Source organism: Lithobates pipiens, unplaced genomic scaffold (assembly GCF_037356315.1).
Source record: "Lithobates pipiens isolate NorthernLeopardFrog02 unplaced genomic scaffold, aLitPip1_a1.2 Scaffold_16, whole genome shotgun sequence".
In the NCBI taxonomy this organism is placed as follows: domain Eukaryota; kingdom Metazoa; phylum Chordata; class Amphibia; order Anura; family Ranidae; genus Lithobates; species Lithobates pipiens.
The window spans coordinates 23,242,580-23,261,684 of NW_027507748.1; the positions used below are offsets into that span (position 1 = coordinate 23,242,580).

Here is a 19,105-nt window from a genome sequence, read left to right on the forward strand (position 1 = left end):
CCGTAATACAGAGCACTGACAGCAGCACCGTGACATACAGCGCTGACAGCAGCACCGTGACATACAGCGCTGACAGCAGCACCGTGACATACAGCGCTGACAGCAGCACCGTGACATACAGCGCTGACAGCAGCACCGTGACATACAGCGCTGACAGCAGCACCGTGACATACAGCGCTGACAGCAGCACCGTGACATACAGCGCTGACAGCAGCACCGTGACATACAGCGCTGACAGCAGCACCGTGACATACAGCGCTGACAGCAGCACCGTGACATACAGCACTGACAGCAGCACCGTAAGCAGCCCCAGGAGGAAGTCAGCACAGCACAGGGATGGTGTGATCCCCTCATAATAAGAACCCCCAGGAGGAAGTCAGCACAGCACAGGGATAGTGTGATCCCTTCATAATAAGAACCCCCAGGAGGAAGTCAGCACAGCACAGGGATATCATAAGCAGCCCCAGTAGAAATATGACACCGCTCAACCTCTTCAAAGAGGAGGGTAGGGGCATATAGTACGGTGTGCTTTTTTGGGTCAAGGAAGTGAGCCAAATGAATTAAGAAGGTCTGTGTGCTTGATTAAAAAAATAGTTTATAGACATATACATGGTCTACTGGTCACATGTGTTGAATTCCTCCGAGATCCATGCCTCATTCATTTTTAGAAATGTGAGGTAGTTAACACTGTGGTGAGCTAGGCGAGTACGCTTATCGGTCACAATCCCCCCTGCTGCGCTGAACGTCCTTTCGGACAGGACACTGGATGAGGGGCAAGCCAACAGTTCGATTGCAAATTGGGCAAGCTCTGGCCAGAGGTCAAGCCTGCCCACCCAGTAGTCTAGGGGTTCATCACTCCTCAGAGCGTCCACATCGGCCGTTAACCCAATGTAGTCGGACACCTGACGGTCTAGGCGTTCCCTGATGCTGGATCCGGATGACACCTGTCGATGGGTCGGCTGAAAGAATGACCTCATATCCGAAGTCACCAACACATCTTCAAACCGGCCTCTTCTTGCAGGCGCTGTTGGATTGGTACCCGCAAATCCTTCTCTGGGAGTGGGAATTGCTCCTCTGCCAGCGCACGCAAAAGCAGAATGCAGCATTTCTCGAAGCAAGGCCTGGAAGTGCTGCATTCTGACAGCCCTCTGCGACGGCGGTAACATTTCCGCCATTTTGTGTTTGTACCGGGGGTCTAAGTACGTTGCCACCCAGTACTGGTCCTTGACCCTCATGCTTTTTATACGGGGGTCCCTATTAAAACACTGGAGCATGAAGGCCCCCATTTGCACTAAAGTGGAAGCGGTGTGGTGGCCTGGCTCCTGCTCATCATCCAGGATAATGTCGTCCTCTTCATTCTCCTCTCCCCATCCTCGCACAACAGGGATCCCAGAAAGGTTTAAAGCATGCTCTTCTTGCTCCTGCTCATCCGCCCCGGCACCATCCTCCTCTGACTCCTCATCAGACTCCTGTTGTTGACTTGTCTCAGATAGAGTAGCCCCCCCTGGGAATTCATCCAGCATTGCGACTTCCTCATCTTCCCGCTCCTGCTCCTCCACAGCCTGATCAATGACACGACGCAATGCACGCTCCAGAAAGAAGGCATAAGGTACCATGTCACTGATGGCGCCATGGCTGCGACTGACCAGTTTGGTGATCTCCTCAAATGGCCGCAGAAGTCTGCATGTGTCGCGCATGAGCAGCCACTGGCGCGGTGAAAAAAAACCCAGCTCCCCAGAACCGTTTCTTTCGCAGAGTTCATACAGGTAGACGTTAACTGCACGTTTCTGCTGGAGCAGCCTATCAAGCATATAGAAGGTTGAGTTCCATCGCGTCGGGCAATCGCAAATAAGACGTCTGACCGGCAGATGGTGTCGCCGCTGAATGTCAGCAAGGCGAGCCATGGCCGTGTAAGATCTTCTGAAATGGGCCGAGATTTTCCTTGCCTGCCGCAAGATGTCCTGGACCCCAGGGTATTTGACAAGGAATCGCTGCACGACCAAGTTTAAGACGTGTGCCATGCACGGCACGTGCGTGATTTTGCCCTGTTTCAATGCGCTAAGCAGATTGGCACCGTTGTCACACACCACTTTACCAACTGTCAAATTGAGCGGTGTTAGCCACTCATCTGCCTGTGAACGCAAAGCTGAAAGGAGTGCCGGGCCAGTGTGGCTCTTTGCTTCCAGGCACAACAGACGCAGCACGGCATGGCAACGTCTCACCTGGCATGTGGAATAGGTTCTGGGGAGCTTGGGCGGTGCAGTGGAAGAGACGCTAGCAGCGGAAAAGGAGGAGGCAGCTGAGGAGGAGAGGGAGGAGGATGGAGTAGGAGGAGGAGAAGAAGAGTCAGGCCTGCATGCAATCCGTGGCGGTAAAACCAAATCTACACGGGTGCCACGGGTTACATGCTTGACGGCCGTCAGAAGGTTCACCCAGTGGGCAGTAAAACTGATATACCTTCCCTGCCCGTGTTTGCTAGACCACGTGTCTGTGGTCAGATGTATCTTGGCACCGACACTGTGTGCCAGAGATACATTCACTTGCCGCTGAACATGGCCATATAGCTCTGGGATGCCCTTCTCTGAGAAATACTTCCTTCCTGGGACCTTCCATTGTGGTGTTCCAATGGCCACAAATTTGCGAAAGGCCTCCGAGTCCACCAGTTTATATGGCAGTAGTTGGCGGGCTATGAGTTCTGACAAGCCAGCCGCCAACCGTTGGGCAAGAGGGTTATCCGGCATCATCATTTTTTTACGCTCAAACATTAGGCCCACGGAAGCCTGCCTTTTTGCAGAAAAATGTGAGCTTGGCGTGATGGAAGGTGGAGTGGAGGACAATTGTGAGGAGAGAGGAGAAGGAGAAGTAGAAGACGAGGCTGGACGGTGAGAGCCTGCAGTGTGGCTTTGTGTGTTCCGTTGCTCCCACTGGGCTCGGTGATGGCTGCTCATGTGCCTTCTTAAGGCGGTCGTCCCTAGGTGAGTATTGGGCTTACCGCGACTAACGCGTTGACTGCAAAGATTGCAGATGGCAACGCTATTGTCAGCAGCGGACACGTTAAAAAAAGCCCACACTGCGGAGCCATGTGCCGGTGTCCTGGGAGCGCCAGATGTGACCGTACATGGTCGATGACTCGCTCCTGATACATTTGCAGTCTGCTTTGTCCCTGCTGTGCAATGTAAGTCATTGCTGCTTCTCCTCCCTATCTGCTGGTCCATATCTCCCTCTGAACTCCCCTCCTCTTCCTCTCTTGTGGGCACCCACGTGACATCACTAGACACGTCATCATCAACGTCACCTTCCCCACCGCTATAAGTAGAGATCTCGGAGTAGGCAGCAACACCGGGGACCAACCTCCTCCTTGGGCTGATCTGGGTACTGGCGTCAGACTGCTGAGTAGCGCTTGTTGCTACCTCCTCTTCCTGATCCAATACCAAGAGTGGCTGCGCATCAGAAATGTCCTCTTGATATGGATCGGAAAATAATTCCAGTGACTCAAGCGGAAGGTATGTGGTGGTGGTGGTGGTGGTCGTGTTGTTGGTGGTAGTGTCTTTGGGGGTGCACATAGCAGAGAGTGAAGAAGAGGGTGCAGATCGAGAGGATGAGGAGGGTGCAGAAGAGTAAGGCTGAGCGAGCCACTCAACCAAGTCTGGTGCATCCTTTAAAGTAATTGAACGCACCTTCTGCAACTTCCCACTTTGGCTCAAGCCTGTTGCTCCTGCCCTACCCCTACCACCCCTGCGGAAGGGCCTGCCTCTTCCTCTGCCTGTCATTTTTTAAATGACCCTGTGACAAAACTCTTAGTCCCTATACCGATGAAGGACTGCTGCAGTATAGGGCAGCGGTCAGCAGTGGTGCACGTCAACCCTATCTATTGTGGACCGATAGCGGTCCTTACAGAACAGCAGACTGTACCGCACTCAAGCCTATGTACCGTAGCACCCTATACCAAGTTACCAGTCCTTATAAGAACTTTTGTGGACCAAGCAGGTTGTGTATTCGTGTTTAGCAGACTGTACGTCAGTCCCTATACCGCTGAAGGACTGCTGCAGTATAGGGCAGCGGTCAGCAGTGGTGCACGTCAACCCTATCTATTGTGGACCGATAGCGGTCCTTACAGAACAGCAGACTGTACCGCACTCAAGCCTATGTACCGTAGCACCCTATACCAAGTTACCAGTCCTTATAAGAACTTTTGTGGACCAAGCAGGTTGTGTATTAGTGTTTAGCAGACTGTACGTCAGTCCCTATACCGCTGAAGGACTGCTGCAGTATAGGGCAGCGGTCAGCAGTGGTGCACGTCAACCCTATCTATTGTGGACCGATAGCGGTCCTTACAGAACAGCAGACTGTACCGCACTCAAGCCTATGTACCGTAGCACCATATACCAAGTTACCAGTCCTTATAAGAACTTTTGTGGAACAAGCAGGTTGTGTGTTAGTGATTAGCAGACTGTACGTCAGTCCCTATACCGCTGAAGGACTGCTGCAGTATAGGTGAGCGGTCAGCAGTGGTGCACGTCAACCCTATCTATTGTGGACCGATAGCGGTCCTTACAGAACAGCAGACTGTACCGCACTCAAGCCTATGTACCGTAGCACCCTATACCAAGTTACCAGTCCTTATAAGAACTTTTGTGGACCAAGCAGGTTGTGTATTCGTGTTTAGCAGACTGTACGTCAGTCCCTATACCGCTGAAGGACTGCTGCAGTATAGGGCAGCGGTCAGCAGTGGTGCACGTCAACCCTATCTATTGTGGACCGATAGCGGTCCTTACAGAACAGCAGACTGTACCGCACTCAAGCCTATGTACCGTAGCACCCTATACCAAGTTACCAGTCCTTATAAGAACTTTTGTGGACCAAGCAGGTTGTGTATTAGTGTTTAGCAGACTGTACGTCAGTCCCTATACCGCTGAAGGACTGCTGCAGTATAGGGCAGCGGTCAGCAGTGGTGCACGTCAACCCTATCTATTGTGGACCGATAGCGGTCCTTACAGAACAGCAGACTGTACCGCACTCAAGCCTATGTACCGTAGCACCCTATACCAAGTTACCAGTCCTTATAAGAACTTTTGTGGAACAAGCAGGTTGTGTGTTAGTGATTAGCAGACTGTACGTCAGTCCCTATACCGCTGAAGGACTGCTGCAGTATAGGTGAGCGGTCAGCAGTGGTGCACGTCAACCCTATCTATTGTGGACCTATAGCGGTCCTTACAGAACAGCAGACTGTACCGCACTCAAGCCTATGTACCGTAGCACCCTATACCAAGTTACCAGTCCTTATAAGAACTTTTGTGGACCAAGCAGGTTGTGTATTAGTGTTTAGCAGACTGTACGTCAGTCCCTATACCGCTGAAGGACTGCTGCAGTATAGGGCAGCGGTCAGCAGTGGTGCACGTCAACCCTATCTATTGTGGACCGATAGCGGTCCTTACAGAACAGCAGACTGTACCGCACTCAAGCCTATGTACCGTAGCACCCTATACCAAGTTACCAGTCCTTATAAGAACTTTTGTGGAACAAGCAGGTTGTGTGTTAGTGATTAGCAGACTGTACGTCAGTCCCTATACCGCTGAAGGACTGCTGCAGTATAGGGCAGCGGTCAGCAGTGGTGCACGTCAACCCTATCTATTGTGGACCGATAGCGGTCCTTACAGAACAGCAGACTGTACCGCACTCAAGCCTATGTACCGTAGCACCCTATACCAAGTTACCAGTCCTTATAAGAACTTTTGTGGAACAAGCAGGTTGTGTGTTAGTGATTAGCAGACTGTACGTCAGTCCCTATACCGCTGAAGGACTGCTGCAGTATAGGTGAGCGGTCAGCAGTGGTGCACGTCAACCCTATCTATTGTGGACCGATAGCGGTCCTTACAGAACAGCAGACTGTACCGCACTCAAGCCTATGTACCGTAGCACCCTATACCAAGTTACCAGTCCTTATAAGAACTTTTGTGGACCAAGCAGGTTGTGTATTAGTGTTTAGCAGACTGTACGTCAGTCCCTATACCGCTGAAGGACTGCTGCAGTATAGGGCAGCGGTCAGCAGTGGTGCACGTCAACCCTATCTATTGTGGACCGATAGCGGTCCTTACAGAACAGCAGACTGTACCGCACTCAAGCCTATGTACCGTAGCACCCTATACCAAGTTACCAGTCCTTATAAGAACTTTTGTGGAACAAGCAGGTTGTGTGTTAGTGATTAGCAGACTGTACGTCAGTCCCTATACCGCTGAAGGACTGCTGCAGTATAGGGCAGCGGTCAGCAGTGGTGCACGTCAACCCTATCTATTGTGGACCGATAGCGGTCCTTACAGAACAGCAGACTGTACCGCACTCAAGCCTATGTACCGTAGCACCCTATACCAAGTTACCAGTCCTTATAAGAACTTTTGTGGAACAAGTGAGTTGTGAATGTTTAGCAGACTGCAGCAGAAGGGCAGCAGTCAAGTATAATATCCTTTCTATATTTGGAAGAAAGAATATTATACATGTACAAGCCTATTACTGTACCACTGATACCAGTCCTGAAAAGAACCTTTGTGGAACTAATAATAACAGCAAGTCTTTAAAATTACCCTCACTGCCTGACAACACTGCTTCCTTCCTGTCCCTATACAAATTGGCAAAAAAAGAGAACGATTAGTGGTTACTGGAACAGCTCTTTTGTGGACCTTGATAGTAACAGCTAATGATGATGATGATGATGATGATGATGAAAGACTAATCTGGCTGTCCCTGTAGCATACACCGTCCTTTCCCTTTCTCTAAACTAACAAAAGACACTCAGGCTGCTGCAAGAATCAGCAGCACAGCAAACCTATCAACACCTAACACCTATACCAGTCCTGAAAAGAACTTTTGTGTACCAAATAGCTAGTGGTTTATCTCTCCCTACTCCACACAGGAACCTGTCCCTATCGTAACAGAAGAAAGAATGTAAAATGGCCACCGGATCGGGTGTATTTATAGGTTAGGGGGAATGTACAAGTGTCCATGTGCTGTCATGTCTCAATTGGCTGTCCTGTATCACATGATAAACGTGTCACCAAAGGTTAAAGTTCTTGTATACATTAAACACGTAAGTCCGCCGCGGCGAACGACGGAAAAAGGCGTTCGAACGTGCGGACCGCGAATGTCGGAAATTCGCCGCGAAACGACCGCCGGGCGAACCGTTCGGCCATCACTATTCAAGGACAGGCTGGGATATGATAGCGTTTTTTTAAATAGTATGGTTAGGGATGCTGGTCTTGTGGATGTGCACATTAAGCACCTCCCGGATGACACCGGGTTCACCTTTCATCGAGGTAGTAGTCAGAGTAGGATAGATAGGTTTTTTTTTTGGAGGAGACCTCTGCTTTCTCACCCCCAGTGGTGCAGGCAGTAGAGTTCTCTGATCACTATATGCTATCTGTGGTCCTGAATGCTTCAGACGCCCCTCAGAGGGGCAAGGGCATCTGGAGATTGAATTCGACTCTCCTCAAGGAAGAACATGTTAGACAATCCTTTGAGGAATTCTTTCAGGCTCAGGTGACCATCCTGGACTTTTGTAGCAGCAAGGCTGAGTGGTGGGAGCTGACCAAAAAGAGGATCGCTGGATTCTTCAGGGGCCTAGCCAATAGAAAGCAGTTTAATAAATACATGACCTACCAACGTTTACGGAGGAAGCTGGATATTCTTGTCTCGAGAGGAGGAGATCCTGGGGCAATCTCTGAAGTGAAACTCCTCCTCAGGAAGTGTCAATATGACCGGCATGCCTCTTTGGTTCTGGAGAGGGACTATGGCAAGTACCACTCGCCTGACCCTTACCAGAACTGCAAACAAGGTGTAGCTGTTAAAACAGTTGTAAGGACAGTACAGGTTCCTTGACAAAGTCCAGGTCAGGGATCCTGGAGGTCGTGAGGTTTTTTTATGCTGACCTTCTTGGGAGGAAAGAGCTCGACCGTGACAAGATGGACAGCTTTTTGGACTCTATTCCAGGTCTAAATGGTGGAGATGTTCCATTGATGAATTTGACAGAGGAGATCACAGTTGAAGAGGTGATGAGGGCAATTGATCAGCTTGCCATCAAAAAGTCACCTTGACCGGATGGCTTGACGGCTGAGTTTTACAAAGCCTTTAAGTCTATTCTGGCCCCACACTTGGTAGAGGTTTTTAACAGTTGCCTTGCTGAGGGGGTGCTTTCCCCTTCCATGAGGCACTCGGCTGTGATTCTTCTTTCAAAGGGTAAAGATCCTTCGATGATTGAGAATTGGCGCCCCATCAGCCTTCTTAATGTCGATAGAAAGATACTGGCAAAGATTCTTTTCTGGCACCTATCGTCAGTAGCAGAGTCTTTGCTTTCTCGCCATCAGCACTGTTCGGTCCAGGGTAGAAGCACCTTCACAGCGGTTTTAGCTGTCCGGGAGGCCTTGGAGCGGTGCAGGGCTGCAGGCTGGGGAAAGTATTTGCTGATGTTGGATCAGGCAAAGGCTTTTGATCGTGTTAACCATGAGTATCTGTGGTTGCTCCTTAGTAAGTACGGTCTGCCGGGTGGTTTTATCGATTGGTTAAAGGTCTTGTATAAGGGGGCAGAAAGCTTTCCTCTTGTTAATGGTTGGGTTGGGCAGTCCTTTGAGGTTGGCTCCGGGGTGCGCCAGGGTTGTCCTCTGAGTCCCCTGCTCTATGTGTTTGCAATCGACCCCTTCATCAGGAGGCTAGAGGGCGGCATGTTGTGTGGGGTGCCAGTGGGGCTCCCGGGTGAGCCACCTTTGAGGGTTGTTGCCTATGCGGACGATGTGTCGGTGATTGTCACTGGGGCAGATGAAGCAGAGGAGGTGGTCTCTCTGACATCACGTTATTCTAAAGCATCAGGCTCCAAGATCAATCAGGAAAAGAGTGAAGTTTTTTTGGATGGGAAAGGAAGGTGAGGGGTTTGATCTCCCGGTCACCTTTCCAGTGCCCCAGGAAAGAATTAAGATTCTAGGCATTGAATTTGGACCCGGCGATTATGGCCTCAAAAACTGGGAAGGCAGACTGGAAATTGCCAATACTAAGGTGGTCAACTGGAAGAGATGGAAGTTATCTCTCAGGGAAAGGGTTGATCTGATTAAGACTTACCTGATTCCGATCTTCTTGTATGTCAGCTTTGTCTGCATCTTGCCAGTGTCTCTCTATTCTAGGGTCAGTAGTGTGTTCTTCCAGATGCGGTGGGGGAACAGACTGAACCCCATCAAGAGGAATGTCACCTATCTATCCAGGAGGGAGGGTGGCTTAGGTATGGTCAACCCAGTTCTTTTCTTTTCACTGCTATTTCTCAAATTTAACATTGGTAATATGCTTGCAGTGGAACCTCCTGTATGGGTTGGCATATTTAGATCTTGGTTTAGGCCTTTTCTGGGACTTTGGGAAGAAGGTGGCCAAGTGAAGAATCTCAGGGGTCATCGTGATCAGCTACCAGCCTATGTCGCTCCGTACCTGAAGTTACTGCGGCAGTGGCGATTGTCGGCTGAAGATCTCAGATCGGTTCCGAGGAAAGTCCTTATGAGTCGAGTCTTGAGCGAAGTCTTTCATGACCCACTGGCCTTAAGGGATTGCCCAGGCCCAGTTTTGAGGGTAGGGTTAAGATTGATTAATTTGGACAGAGTACCCCCTAAATTTAGGGATCTTGGCTGGTTGTGCTTCCATGGGAGGCTCTATGTTCGGGGCAATTTGAAATTCCGCAGTGGGGTGGATCGTAGCTGTCCTCGGGAGGAGTGTGCAGGTGAGGAGGAGACTATGGACCATTTTCTGCTTCATTGCCCCTTTTAACATAGAGGTGTACAAACAGGTGGGACGGGCCCTCGGTGTTCCTTTCCTTTCCAGGCTGGGTTATGCTGAGTGGGTGTACGGAGCATTCAATACTGGTGGGGTTTTTTGTTTGGATACACTTTTTCTAGTTTGCCTAGTAGTCCGTTATTTCACCTGGAACGCACGGTGTCAGGTCAGCACTCGGCATAAAATCCTTCCTGTTGAGGTGGTGGTGTATGACATTCTGCATGAGGTGGAGAAGACTCGGGTGCTTGAGAGAGACAAGCGGAGTCGGGGGGCTTGGTTGAAGGCGTGGAGGGGTTTCAAGCCTCCCTGACTGCCAGGAGTCTCTTTCCTGGGTGTGGCTGTCTGTCTCTTATCACCCGAGATTTTATAACTTATCATTCATTTTTGATAAATGGCTGCGTACATAGGTGATGGGTTGTGCCTCTTAGGCCCTCTCTGCTGCTTTATGTAAATAGTTTTCTAAACATGTTTTGCTAATGGACTATGTATATATTGTATATATTCTGAACGTTGATGTGTATTCCTTTGTTTTCTGTTGACGTTTTATAATATGGTTTTGTTTTTTACTTTTGTATAAAATTGGTCGCTTGATTTTTTTTTTTAATAAAAGATCAATAGTGTCCCATCATTGGTGTCAGTGGGAGGAATAGTGCCCCATCATTGGTGTCAGTGGGAGGAATAGTGCCCCATCATTGGTGTCAGTGGGAGGAATAGTGCCTCATCATTGGTGTCAGTGGGAGGAATAGTGCCCCATCATTGGTGTCAGTGGGAGGAATAGTGCCCCATCTATGGTGTCAATGAGATTAATATTTCTCCATCTTTGGTGTGAGGAATGATGCCCTAACTTCCCCATAAAGGCAAGCAAAGGGCCATAACCGGCCCGTGGGCCACAGATTGGAGACCACTGGGCTAGGGAGTGATATGTTGTCTTTTCATTGCTTTTAACCCTAAAAAGGAAAGACCACCATACGTGGTTTTAGGGTGGTAGTGGTGAAGTCTGAGTCACCTGAATGAGTAAAGTTTGGTGGTGATAGCGCTATGAATGTGACAGGGGTTTCATTTGTACTGCCCCATTTGTACAGCTCTGATCACCTGTTTGGTCCAGGGATACACAGGCTGCTCTTAACATTCTACTGACTGGTTTTATCAGCACAGACTTTGTTGCAGCAATCACAAGATTTGTTTGGCATAATTTCCATACTCTGGTATCGGTTTTCTCCTGAGAATGGCCCATCACCTGCAGGGTGTGATCTTTATTGGACACCCCCGCCCTCTCTGTGGAATGGTACTATATAAGCCCAGGTTGCTACCTGAGAGGTATCAGTCTGTTGAGAACTTTGCAAACATGAGTGCAAGTGTAGTAGTTGGGGCACCAAGTGAGCCCAGAGACCCTACTGAAGAGGATCAAGCCATCCTTGATGCGGTAAGTGGTTGGGGATCCAATCTGAAGGGCTTGTTAGCACCGGGTGTGATGATCTGCATTGGGATCCTGAGATAACAATTAATCTCTGTGTGTCCTGTGCTCTCCATACAGGTGTGTTGTAGTAAATGTATTACAATGTGTCAGTATGGAGATGAATTATTTTTTTAATTGTAAATTCTGCAATGCATAGTAACAATGTACACCAGTGTGCATCATAATGAGTGTTGGTATGAATGGACCCCAATTAAGGCACTAGAATGTATTTATATTAGCTAGAAATTGTAGGGGGGGTGGTTGTGGGGTGTGGTGGTGTTTTTTTTTTTTTTTTTTGGGACATCTCCAAAAGCTGGTCACACAGCTTACAATCTAAAGGGGGGGGGGGGTTGTTTAACCACCCACCCCAAAAAATAAATAAAACTCGCACTAATGGGTGGTGTCCATCCTGTACAGAGAGCTTGTGGCTGAAGCTGTGTAGGCAGCCTATGTCCTGTTATTAGGATGCAGAGGCTGAGTAAACACCGCTGCATGTTCCTATTGTGCGTGTGCGTGTGTGTGTGTGTGTGTGTCTGGCTGGCTGGCTGGCCCCTGGACACATTTGTGCATTCAGGACCGTTCTCCACACCTGTTGACTTGGGACTTGTGGCTGTGTTCATATAGAGCAGTGATGGTGAACCTTGGCACCTCAGATGTTTTGGAACTACGTTTCCCCATGATGTGACACTACACTGCAGAGTGCATGAGCATCATGGGAATTGTAGTTCCAAAACATCTGGGGTGCCAAGGTTTGCCATAGAGTAATGGGTATACCCGGCTGCATGAACCAACCACTCATCCACATGGCCAGATTACTTGTGTAATTGAGCCCTAAAATGTTCTAGTGAGTGGAAATTTCTATTCCACCAGAAGATCATTTTGCGAGGTCAGGTACTAGTATTGGATGAGAAGACCTGCCTTATAGTTCTTTCCAATTCATCTCAAAGATGATCAGTAGGGTTGGGGTCAAGCCTCTATGGAGGACACTTTGATTTCCTCAACCCATGTCTCTATGGATGGTGATCAGTAGGGTTGAGGTCAAGTCTCTGAACAAACCACTCAAGTTCCTCCACACCAAATTGGCCAAACTGTCTTTATGAAACTGGATTTTTACATAGGGACACTTGTGCTGGAACTGAAGGGTCTTCACCAAACTGTTGCTCCAAGGTAGGAAGTGCATGACTTCTTTTTCATATTGTAGTATTAAAGTGGTGGTCCAGGAAAAAAATTAAAAGCCAGCAGCTACATACTGCAGCTGCTGGCTTTTAATAAATGGACACTTGCCTGTCCTGGAGTCCAGCGATGTCATCAGCTGTCAAGTGCTGCCACCGCCATTGAGGATAAGGGTACCTGGCAGTGTAGCCTTTTGGCTTCATGCCAGGAACCCTACTGTGCATGCTCGAGGCCCCGCTCCTCTCCCATATTTTCCTGGTGGCCTGATTCCACAGCCGGACGTGGGAAAGGATACCTGTCAAAGACGGGTCTCCTGTCTTCCCCCCCTGAAAGGTGCCAATTGTGACACCGGAGGGGAGGAATCCGCTGAGCGGAAGTTCCACTTTAGGGTGGAGCTCTGCTTTAATCGTACACTTCACTGGAACTATATCTTGTAAGGGGGTTCACATTATTGTACCTCCCAACTTTGAGATGGGACTCGGGACACCTATTGGCAAAAATATGTAGGCATAGGAGACATACCCCTTAAAGGAGACTTGTCCCAAAAAAGTTAAAGCCACAAGTGCGTGGCTTTTTATTTATTTTTTTTATTTTCCTCTTCCTCCTACTATTCTTTCATACTGGCTTCTGGACATTACAAAAGCAGCATTTTACAGAGTGTGTGTACTATGTAAGCAAGGCTGTGATGAATGGGTTCCATTCATGACTGCTTATTTGATGTTGGCTGTGATTGGCTCAAGGTTATCATGGTACCTGACTACCCAGGACCCAGTCATACCATGCAGCCAATCACAGCACGTCAACAGTATCTAAACTGTCATGAATGTTAAACCATTGCTTATAACAGTGAGTTTCCCTGTTTATAAGCAATTGTGTTAAAAAAAATAAACAAAATCCCTGATCACCCCATACCCCTGGAGTAGTATTTCTATGGTGACACTGAACTTATCTGACAAGATGTAAAAAAACAAACTGGGGGGGGGGTGGATTTTTTCTTTCTAAAGTGACAAACTCACAACTTCAAAACTTTTCTTAATACTTTGGCCTATCTACTTTACAAAAAGGGGGGGAATATTTGTACTGTCCTGGCACTTTAGGACCTTTGTGCACTGGTCCACCTATTTAGTGGAGGGGGGGTTATATTGTGGGGTTGTTTGTCAGGGGTTGGGCTTGGCCCCTTAGCTCCTGTGAAGGAAACTCGTAAGACACCAGCATACCAAGACAATTTCATGCTCCCAACTTTGTGGGAACAGTTTGGGGATGGCCACTTCCAACATGACTGCCCACCAGTCCACATAGCGAGGTCCATAAAGACGTGGAGGAACTTGAATGGCCTGCACAGAGTCCTGACCTCAACCAATAGAACACCTTTGGGATGAATTAGAGGGGAGGCTGTGAGACAGGCCTTTTCGTCTGACCTCACAAATGCTCTTCTGGAAGAATGGTCAAACATTCCTATAGACACACTCCTAAACCTTGTGGACGGCCTTCCCAGAAGAGTTGAAGCCGTTATAGCGGCAAAGGGTGGGCCAACTCAATATTGAACCCTACGGACTAAGACTGGGATGTCATTAAAGTTTGTGTGTGTGTGTGTGTGTGTGTGTGTGTAGGCAGGCGTCCCCATACTATATTTGGTAGTATAGCATAATCTGGAATGTAAAGGGAAGCATTTTCCATAGGCTTTTCTGATGCCTTTTATGCAAAAGTGCTCTAACTTCCCTTAATGTGAAAGCAGCCAAAGTGGACCATCCCCTTCATTAAAAAAAGCATCGTACAACTTTGCATGCTGACATGCAGTGTTTTTTTTTTTTTTTTTAACCTCTTAGGTGAAGCCACAGTATGAGCAGCAGTCTGGGACTAACCCTGGAAGATTTAAGGCAATCCTCGTCAGTACTCAGCCTGTTGCCGGAACAATTTACATTTTCAAGGTAATGCTTTGGGTTTTATAGAACATTGTCAGTTTAGGGCTCAATGCTATAATGCCCCCCCCCCTCCCCCCCCAGTAATACACTATTATACATTTTATATAGCTCTAACATGTACTGCAGTGCTGTACAGAGGAAAGGAAAGCTGGTGATAAGAGCAAACACTGTTATGAGGCAAGTAAGCTAAAACCACATAATACACATACAATGTCGATTTAAAAATGATGAACCCAATGTATAGTAATATTAATCGATTAGTATTAAGAGTCCTGATGTAGAACTAAGTCCATATATAATCAGCACTGGTGGCACCTCCCTTATGAGTGAAGCAGACTCTGGCATGTGAGATAACAAGGTGCGCCCACTAAGTGCAGTATGTTGGAATCAATAAAACTTGCTATAATCATTCAAATGGCTACTAACATGCCAGGTGTGAGAAAGCGGGCATGGGGGTATCCTCTGTATGGGATGTGAGGTCACTGTAGTAGGGTCTGGAAATCCATCCAGGGGGCTGTCCCGGTGGGCTGCAGGGAGATGGAGCAGCCCGGTGTCTTGTCAGTGTCTGCCCTGTACTGCGCTTGCGCAATACGGAGAACAATGGAGATGCTGAAAGTCTCTGCTGAATGGCACCTGCGCACTTAATAGTACCTTCTGCCCTGAGTCCAGGTTCAAGCCCCACCATCCAAGTGGACATAGAGTTAGAATAAAAATTTGCTGAGTGTAGCGAGGCCGTGACCAAAGCGTGTTGAGCAAAGCGAGCCCGCAAGGGGCCCTGTTACTATGTGCTGTTTTACATCTTCTATGTCCACTTGGATGGTGGGGCTTGAACCTGTCCTCAGGGCAGAAGGTACTATTGAGTTCGCAGGCGGCCTTCATCTTCAGACTTTTGGCATCTCCTTGTCTGTGCAGTACGGGGTGGACGCGGGGTTCTCCATTCGGCCGCTCCGTAAAACAATCGCGGGGATGCCCGCGGCGATCAAGTCCGCGGGTCCCGCGACCGGACTCACGGGGGTCCCGACCAGCGCTGGGCGGCAAATTTAAAGGGACGTACATGTACGCCCATTTGCCTGCCCATGCCATTCTGTCGACGTACATCGTCGTGCGCTGGTCGGCAAGTGGTTAAAGGAGCCATTAATCTATCATATAAGAAATGCATTTAAAAGTAGAAATGCTGATCTACATCCCTTGCATCAGGGTCCCCAGAGGGACTCTCCTTCCCTTGGGGACCCCTACAGAGACTTGGACCCCAGATTCGGGGCTGTAGCCCCAAAAGCCACCCCTAGCGACGCCACTGCTTTATTATATTGAGGCCACACCAAGATTGGAGTAAAACAAATATATTAAAATGAACAAACCTCTGTTATTAACCCATCAGTCTACCTAGCTGTTGGTCTTTGCAGGATCTTCCACTTCCATCTTTGGAAACAATACTGCACTGCGGTACCTCTCAAAATGTGTTAATAGGCCTCAAGCCGACAGGCTGGCTCAGACAACCACTGACCGCAGTCCACCCAGTACCAATTCCCAGCTAAAGCTCCGTTTTTAGCTGGAATACCACCATCAGGACCCATTCCAACGATAGGTCCTGAACTCTTCCTTCTGAAAAATCTTCCTTTCCCCTCACACACCCACCACTGCCGCGACATCTGATATCCCATAAGCCTGTCACAAAAAATGCAAACAATGAAACAAGGGGATGGTGAGCTGGAGCTTTCCCTCACGCTGTGATTCATGGGGAAGGGCCTGATCTCAGCACCTTCCTAAGACACCCCCTATCTCCTGTTACCTGTACCCTGTTTCCTATGCCATGTCTGCCATTATTTTATTTAGCTTCAAGCTTCCCTTTCCAGCAGTTGTCAATTCATCAAAGGAGCTTACACTCTAATGTCCTTGTGTCAGTCCTTGCCCCACAGGAGCTTGCAAACTAAAGTAGCCCCCAGGCGCCTGAAAACTGTTCTTCTGGTAGAACTCTTAACCACTTACAGACCGGACCATTTTGCTGGTCAAAGATCAGACCACTTTTTGCGATTCGGCACTGCGTCGCTTTAACTGACAATTGTGCAGTCGTGTGACGTGGCTCCCAAACAAAATTGATGATTCCTCCCCCCCCCCCAAATAGAGCTTTATTTTGGTGGTATTTGATCACCCCTGCGGTTTTTATTTTTTGCACTATAAACAAAAATATAGCGACAATTTTGAAAATGCATTTTTTACTTTTTGTTATAATAAATATCCCCAAAAATATATAAACTTTTTTTTTTTCCCTTAGTTTAGGCCGATATGTATTCTTCTACATATTTTTGGTAAAAATTGCAATAAGCGATTGATTGGTTTGCGCAAAAGTTATAGAATTTACAAAATAGGGCTTTTTTCCTCTGTCACTTGATCAGATGTTGGCTGACATCCATCCATAGACCTCTACGGAGTTTCTCTTCAGGTCCACCCAAAAAAAAAAAAAAATTGACAGGCAGACTTGAATAGATCATCCGTGTGAAAGGGGCCTCAATCTCCACAGGTAAAACTTAAATTTTGCAAGTTGCATGTTTTTGTGTTACAGAGAAGGTCTAGGGCTGGAATTATTGCTCTCGCTCTACCGATCGCGGCGATACCTCGTATGTGGGTGCTACTGCACGTGAGCTTGCCAGGGCATGTTTAAAAATGAAAATAACTTTTTTATATTTATTTTTTTAGACTTTTTTTTTTTTTATGTCACTTTTATTCCTATTACGAGGCATAAAACATCCCTTGTAATAGTAATAAAAGCATGGCAGGGCCTCTTAAATGAGATCTGGAGTCAAAAAGACCTCATGTTTCATATTTACACTATAAAAGTGTGCAGGGGCGTAACTATAGGGGGTGCAGCAGTCGCGACCGTAACTGGGCCCTGTGCTGCAGGGGGCCCATGCAGCCCCCCCTACATATGGCCGGCAGCAGCATAGGCAACTAGGGGTACCAGTGCACCATGCACACGGGTGGCTGGAGGTGGAGGGTGACTACCAGAGCTCCACGCTCCATTATCGCACTGGCTGCTCTTGAGTTGTGCATTCCCCCGCATGACCTGTGTCCTCGGCCGGCTCCTCAGAGTACCCCTCTCCTGCTCCATGCATTGCCGCTCAGTCCGATGTCTGTTCTCCCCGGCCAGAGTACCGCCCCCCCTGAGTCCGGTCCACACTGCACTGCATACTTCTCCCGGGTAAACAAACTTTAAGCACACAGATGCAGTGCAGCCCTATGAGAGCCCCCCGGAGGTCACTGCAGGCTTGTCTGCCAGCCCCCCTCCTCCCCCGTCATACACAGATGATGAAAGGTCTTTCTGGGAGATATGCTGATCACCCGTCCAGCAGACTGGATGGAGCCCAGGCCAACATGGATGAATGTGCGACCTACAGCTTGGTCATGGTGAGTGAGAGGACCCCATCCCCCACACACCATTACATACCCCAGCCATCTCACCCTGGGGACAGGGGCCCCTTCTCACGTGGGGACAGGGAACCCTTCTCACCTGGGGGCAGTAACTTCATCTGCCCTGGAGAAAAGGACCTCATCTCTTCTGGGGACGGGGACCCCATCCTGCCTAGGGACGGTCCCCCAATGGGGCACTAAAAAATAAAAAAAAACTACTGATACCAGTGGTGGAACTACAGGGCTCACAAAGGTCATACCTGTGACCACGCCCTGGAGTTCCACCGCTGGACTTGGAGGGAAGGGCCCTGGCTGGGGTTCAGGGGGGCCCTTCATGGTTTCTTGCATCGGGGCCCTGAAGGCTCTAGTTACGCCACTGGGCGTGTGGTGGTCTGGAAATGGTTAATATAATGGTGGAATTAACTTTGTTTTTCAGGTGGACATTGGAGAGGACAAGTATATCCACGTTTGTGTCTTGGTACCTCTGCCTTTTACAGGTGAGGGACCCACTTTGTTGTCTTTCCAGACAGGTAAGACCAAGGATGATGAGCTGAGGTGTGGAGATGAGGGCCAATCGCAGTGATCAGAACCTCCCATCCTCTTCAAACTCAAAGGACCAGCGACAAGGGGGTTAAAGAGCCTGGAAGTAGATGATCTGATCTTCCAGAAATGCACTTGGCTGACGACGCACAACATCCTCCTGGACTGAGATTTCCAGACTTTAATCCTGAACACTAATGATCTATAGAACAGACGCATATTCATTTGTAATGTCCTGTTCAGTGTTATCTTATTGTAATGAGAACTGAGTAATGCAATAAAATATCTTTGAAGAGGGTTTTTGTTGCCTAAATTTGCAAATCTAAAGCCACACTTTGTAAATCTTAACTCATCTGAGCTCCCAACTTTATTCTGGACCCACCCTTACATAATTGGGGTATTTGTGTGTGGGGGGCTTTAATAATCTTAATGCTGCAGAACAGCACTTTTGCTTTTCATGCCCAGGCCCCCTCTACCACCTGGGAAGTCCACATCCAGGACTGAGGAATATTTGCATATTTGGGGGATAGTGGGGTTGTCACCTGTCCAGGATTCACCCAGACAGTCTGGGTTTTTGAATTGTGTCTGGTTTGCAGTCGGCCAGAAAACTGGACAGATTATTCAGACCAGTCTGTGGCTCCCTAAGATGGCTGGAGAGAGAATTGGGTTTCCTCCTCCCTGCAGGGGGTGATGGAGCTGGCTCAGAATTGGGAGGAAGGAGCTGCATTTTCAGTTTGCTATGGGGGGGGAAGACAACTGATGTGTGGAAGGACACCTCTGGGTACCTGATGTACTGGGGGGGGGGGGGCACCTA

General features: G+C 48.5%; 2 protein-coding genes across 3 annotated transcripts in view; both read left to right on the plus strand.

Annotated features, from left to right (window-relative positions):
* Positions 1–19,105, plus strand: part of LOC143981671 (cystatin-B-like) — a 170,694-nt gene that overhangs the window by 97,713 nt on the left and 53,876 nt on the right. The window lies entirely within an intron of this gene.
* On the plus strand, positions 11,125–18,589 carry LOC143981670 (cystatin-B-like). The gene is made up of 3 exons (XM_077479671.1): positions 11,125–11,218; positions 14,251–14,352; positions 18,188–18,589. Exons 1-3 carry the CDS (start codon positions 11,141–11,143, stop codon positions 18,332–18,334), a joined length of 327 nt encoding a protein of 108 aa, XP_077335797.1. The 5' UTR covers positions 11,125–11,140; the 3' UTR covers positions 18,335–18,589.

Bases quoted from the DNA above. Each gene is read 5' to 3' on its own strand.
- LOC143981670 (XM_077479671.1), top strand. From the start codon at position 11,141: ATGAGTGCAAGTGTAGTAGTTGGGGCACCAAGTGAGCCCAGAGACCCT. The intron at 11,219-14,250 runs GTAAGTGGTTGG...TTAACCTCTTAG, and splicing joins ATCAAGCCATCCTTGATGCG to GTGAAGCCACAGTATGAGCA. The intron at 14,353-18,187 runs GTAATGCTTTGG...TTTGTTTTTCAG, and splicing joins GAACAATTTACATTTTCAAG to GTGGACATTGGAGAGGACAA.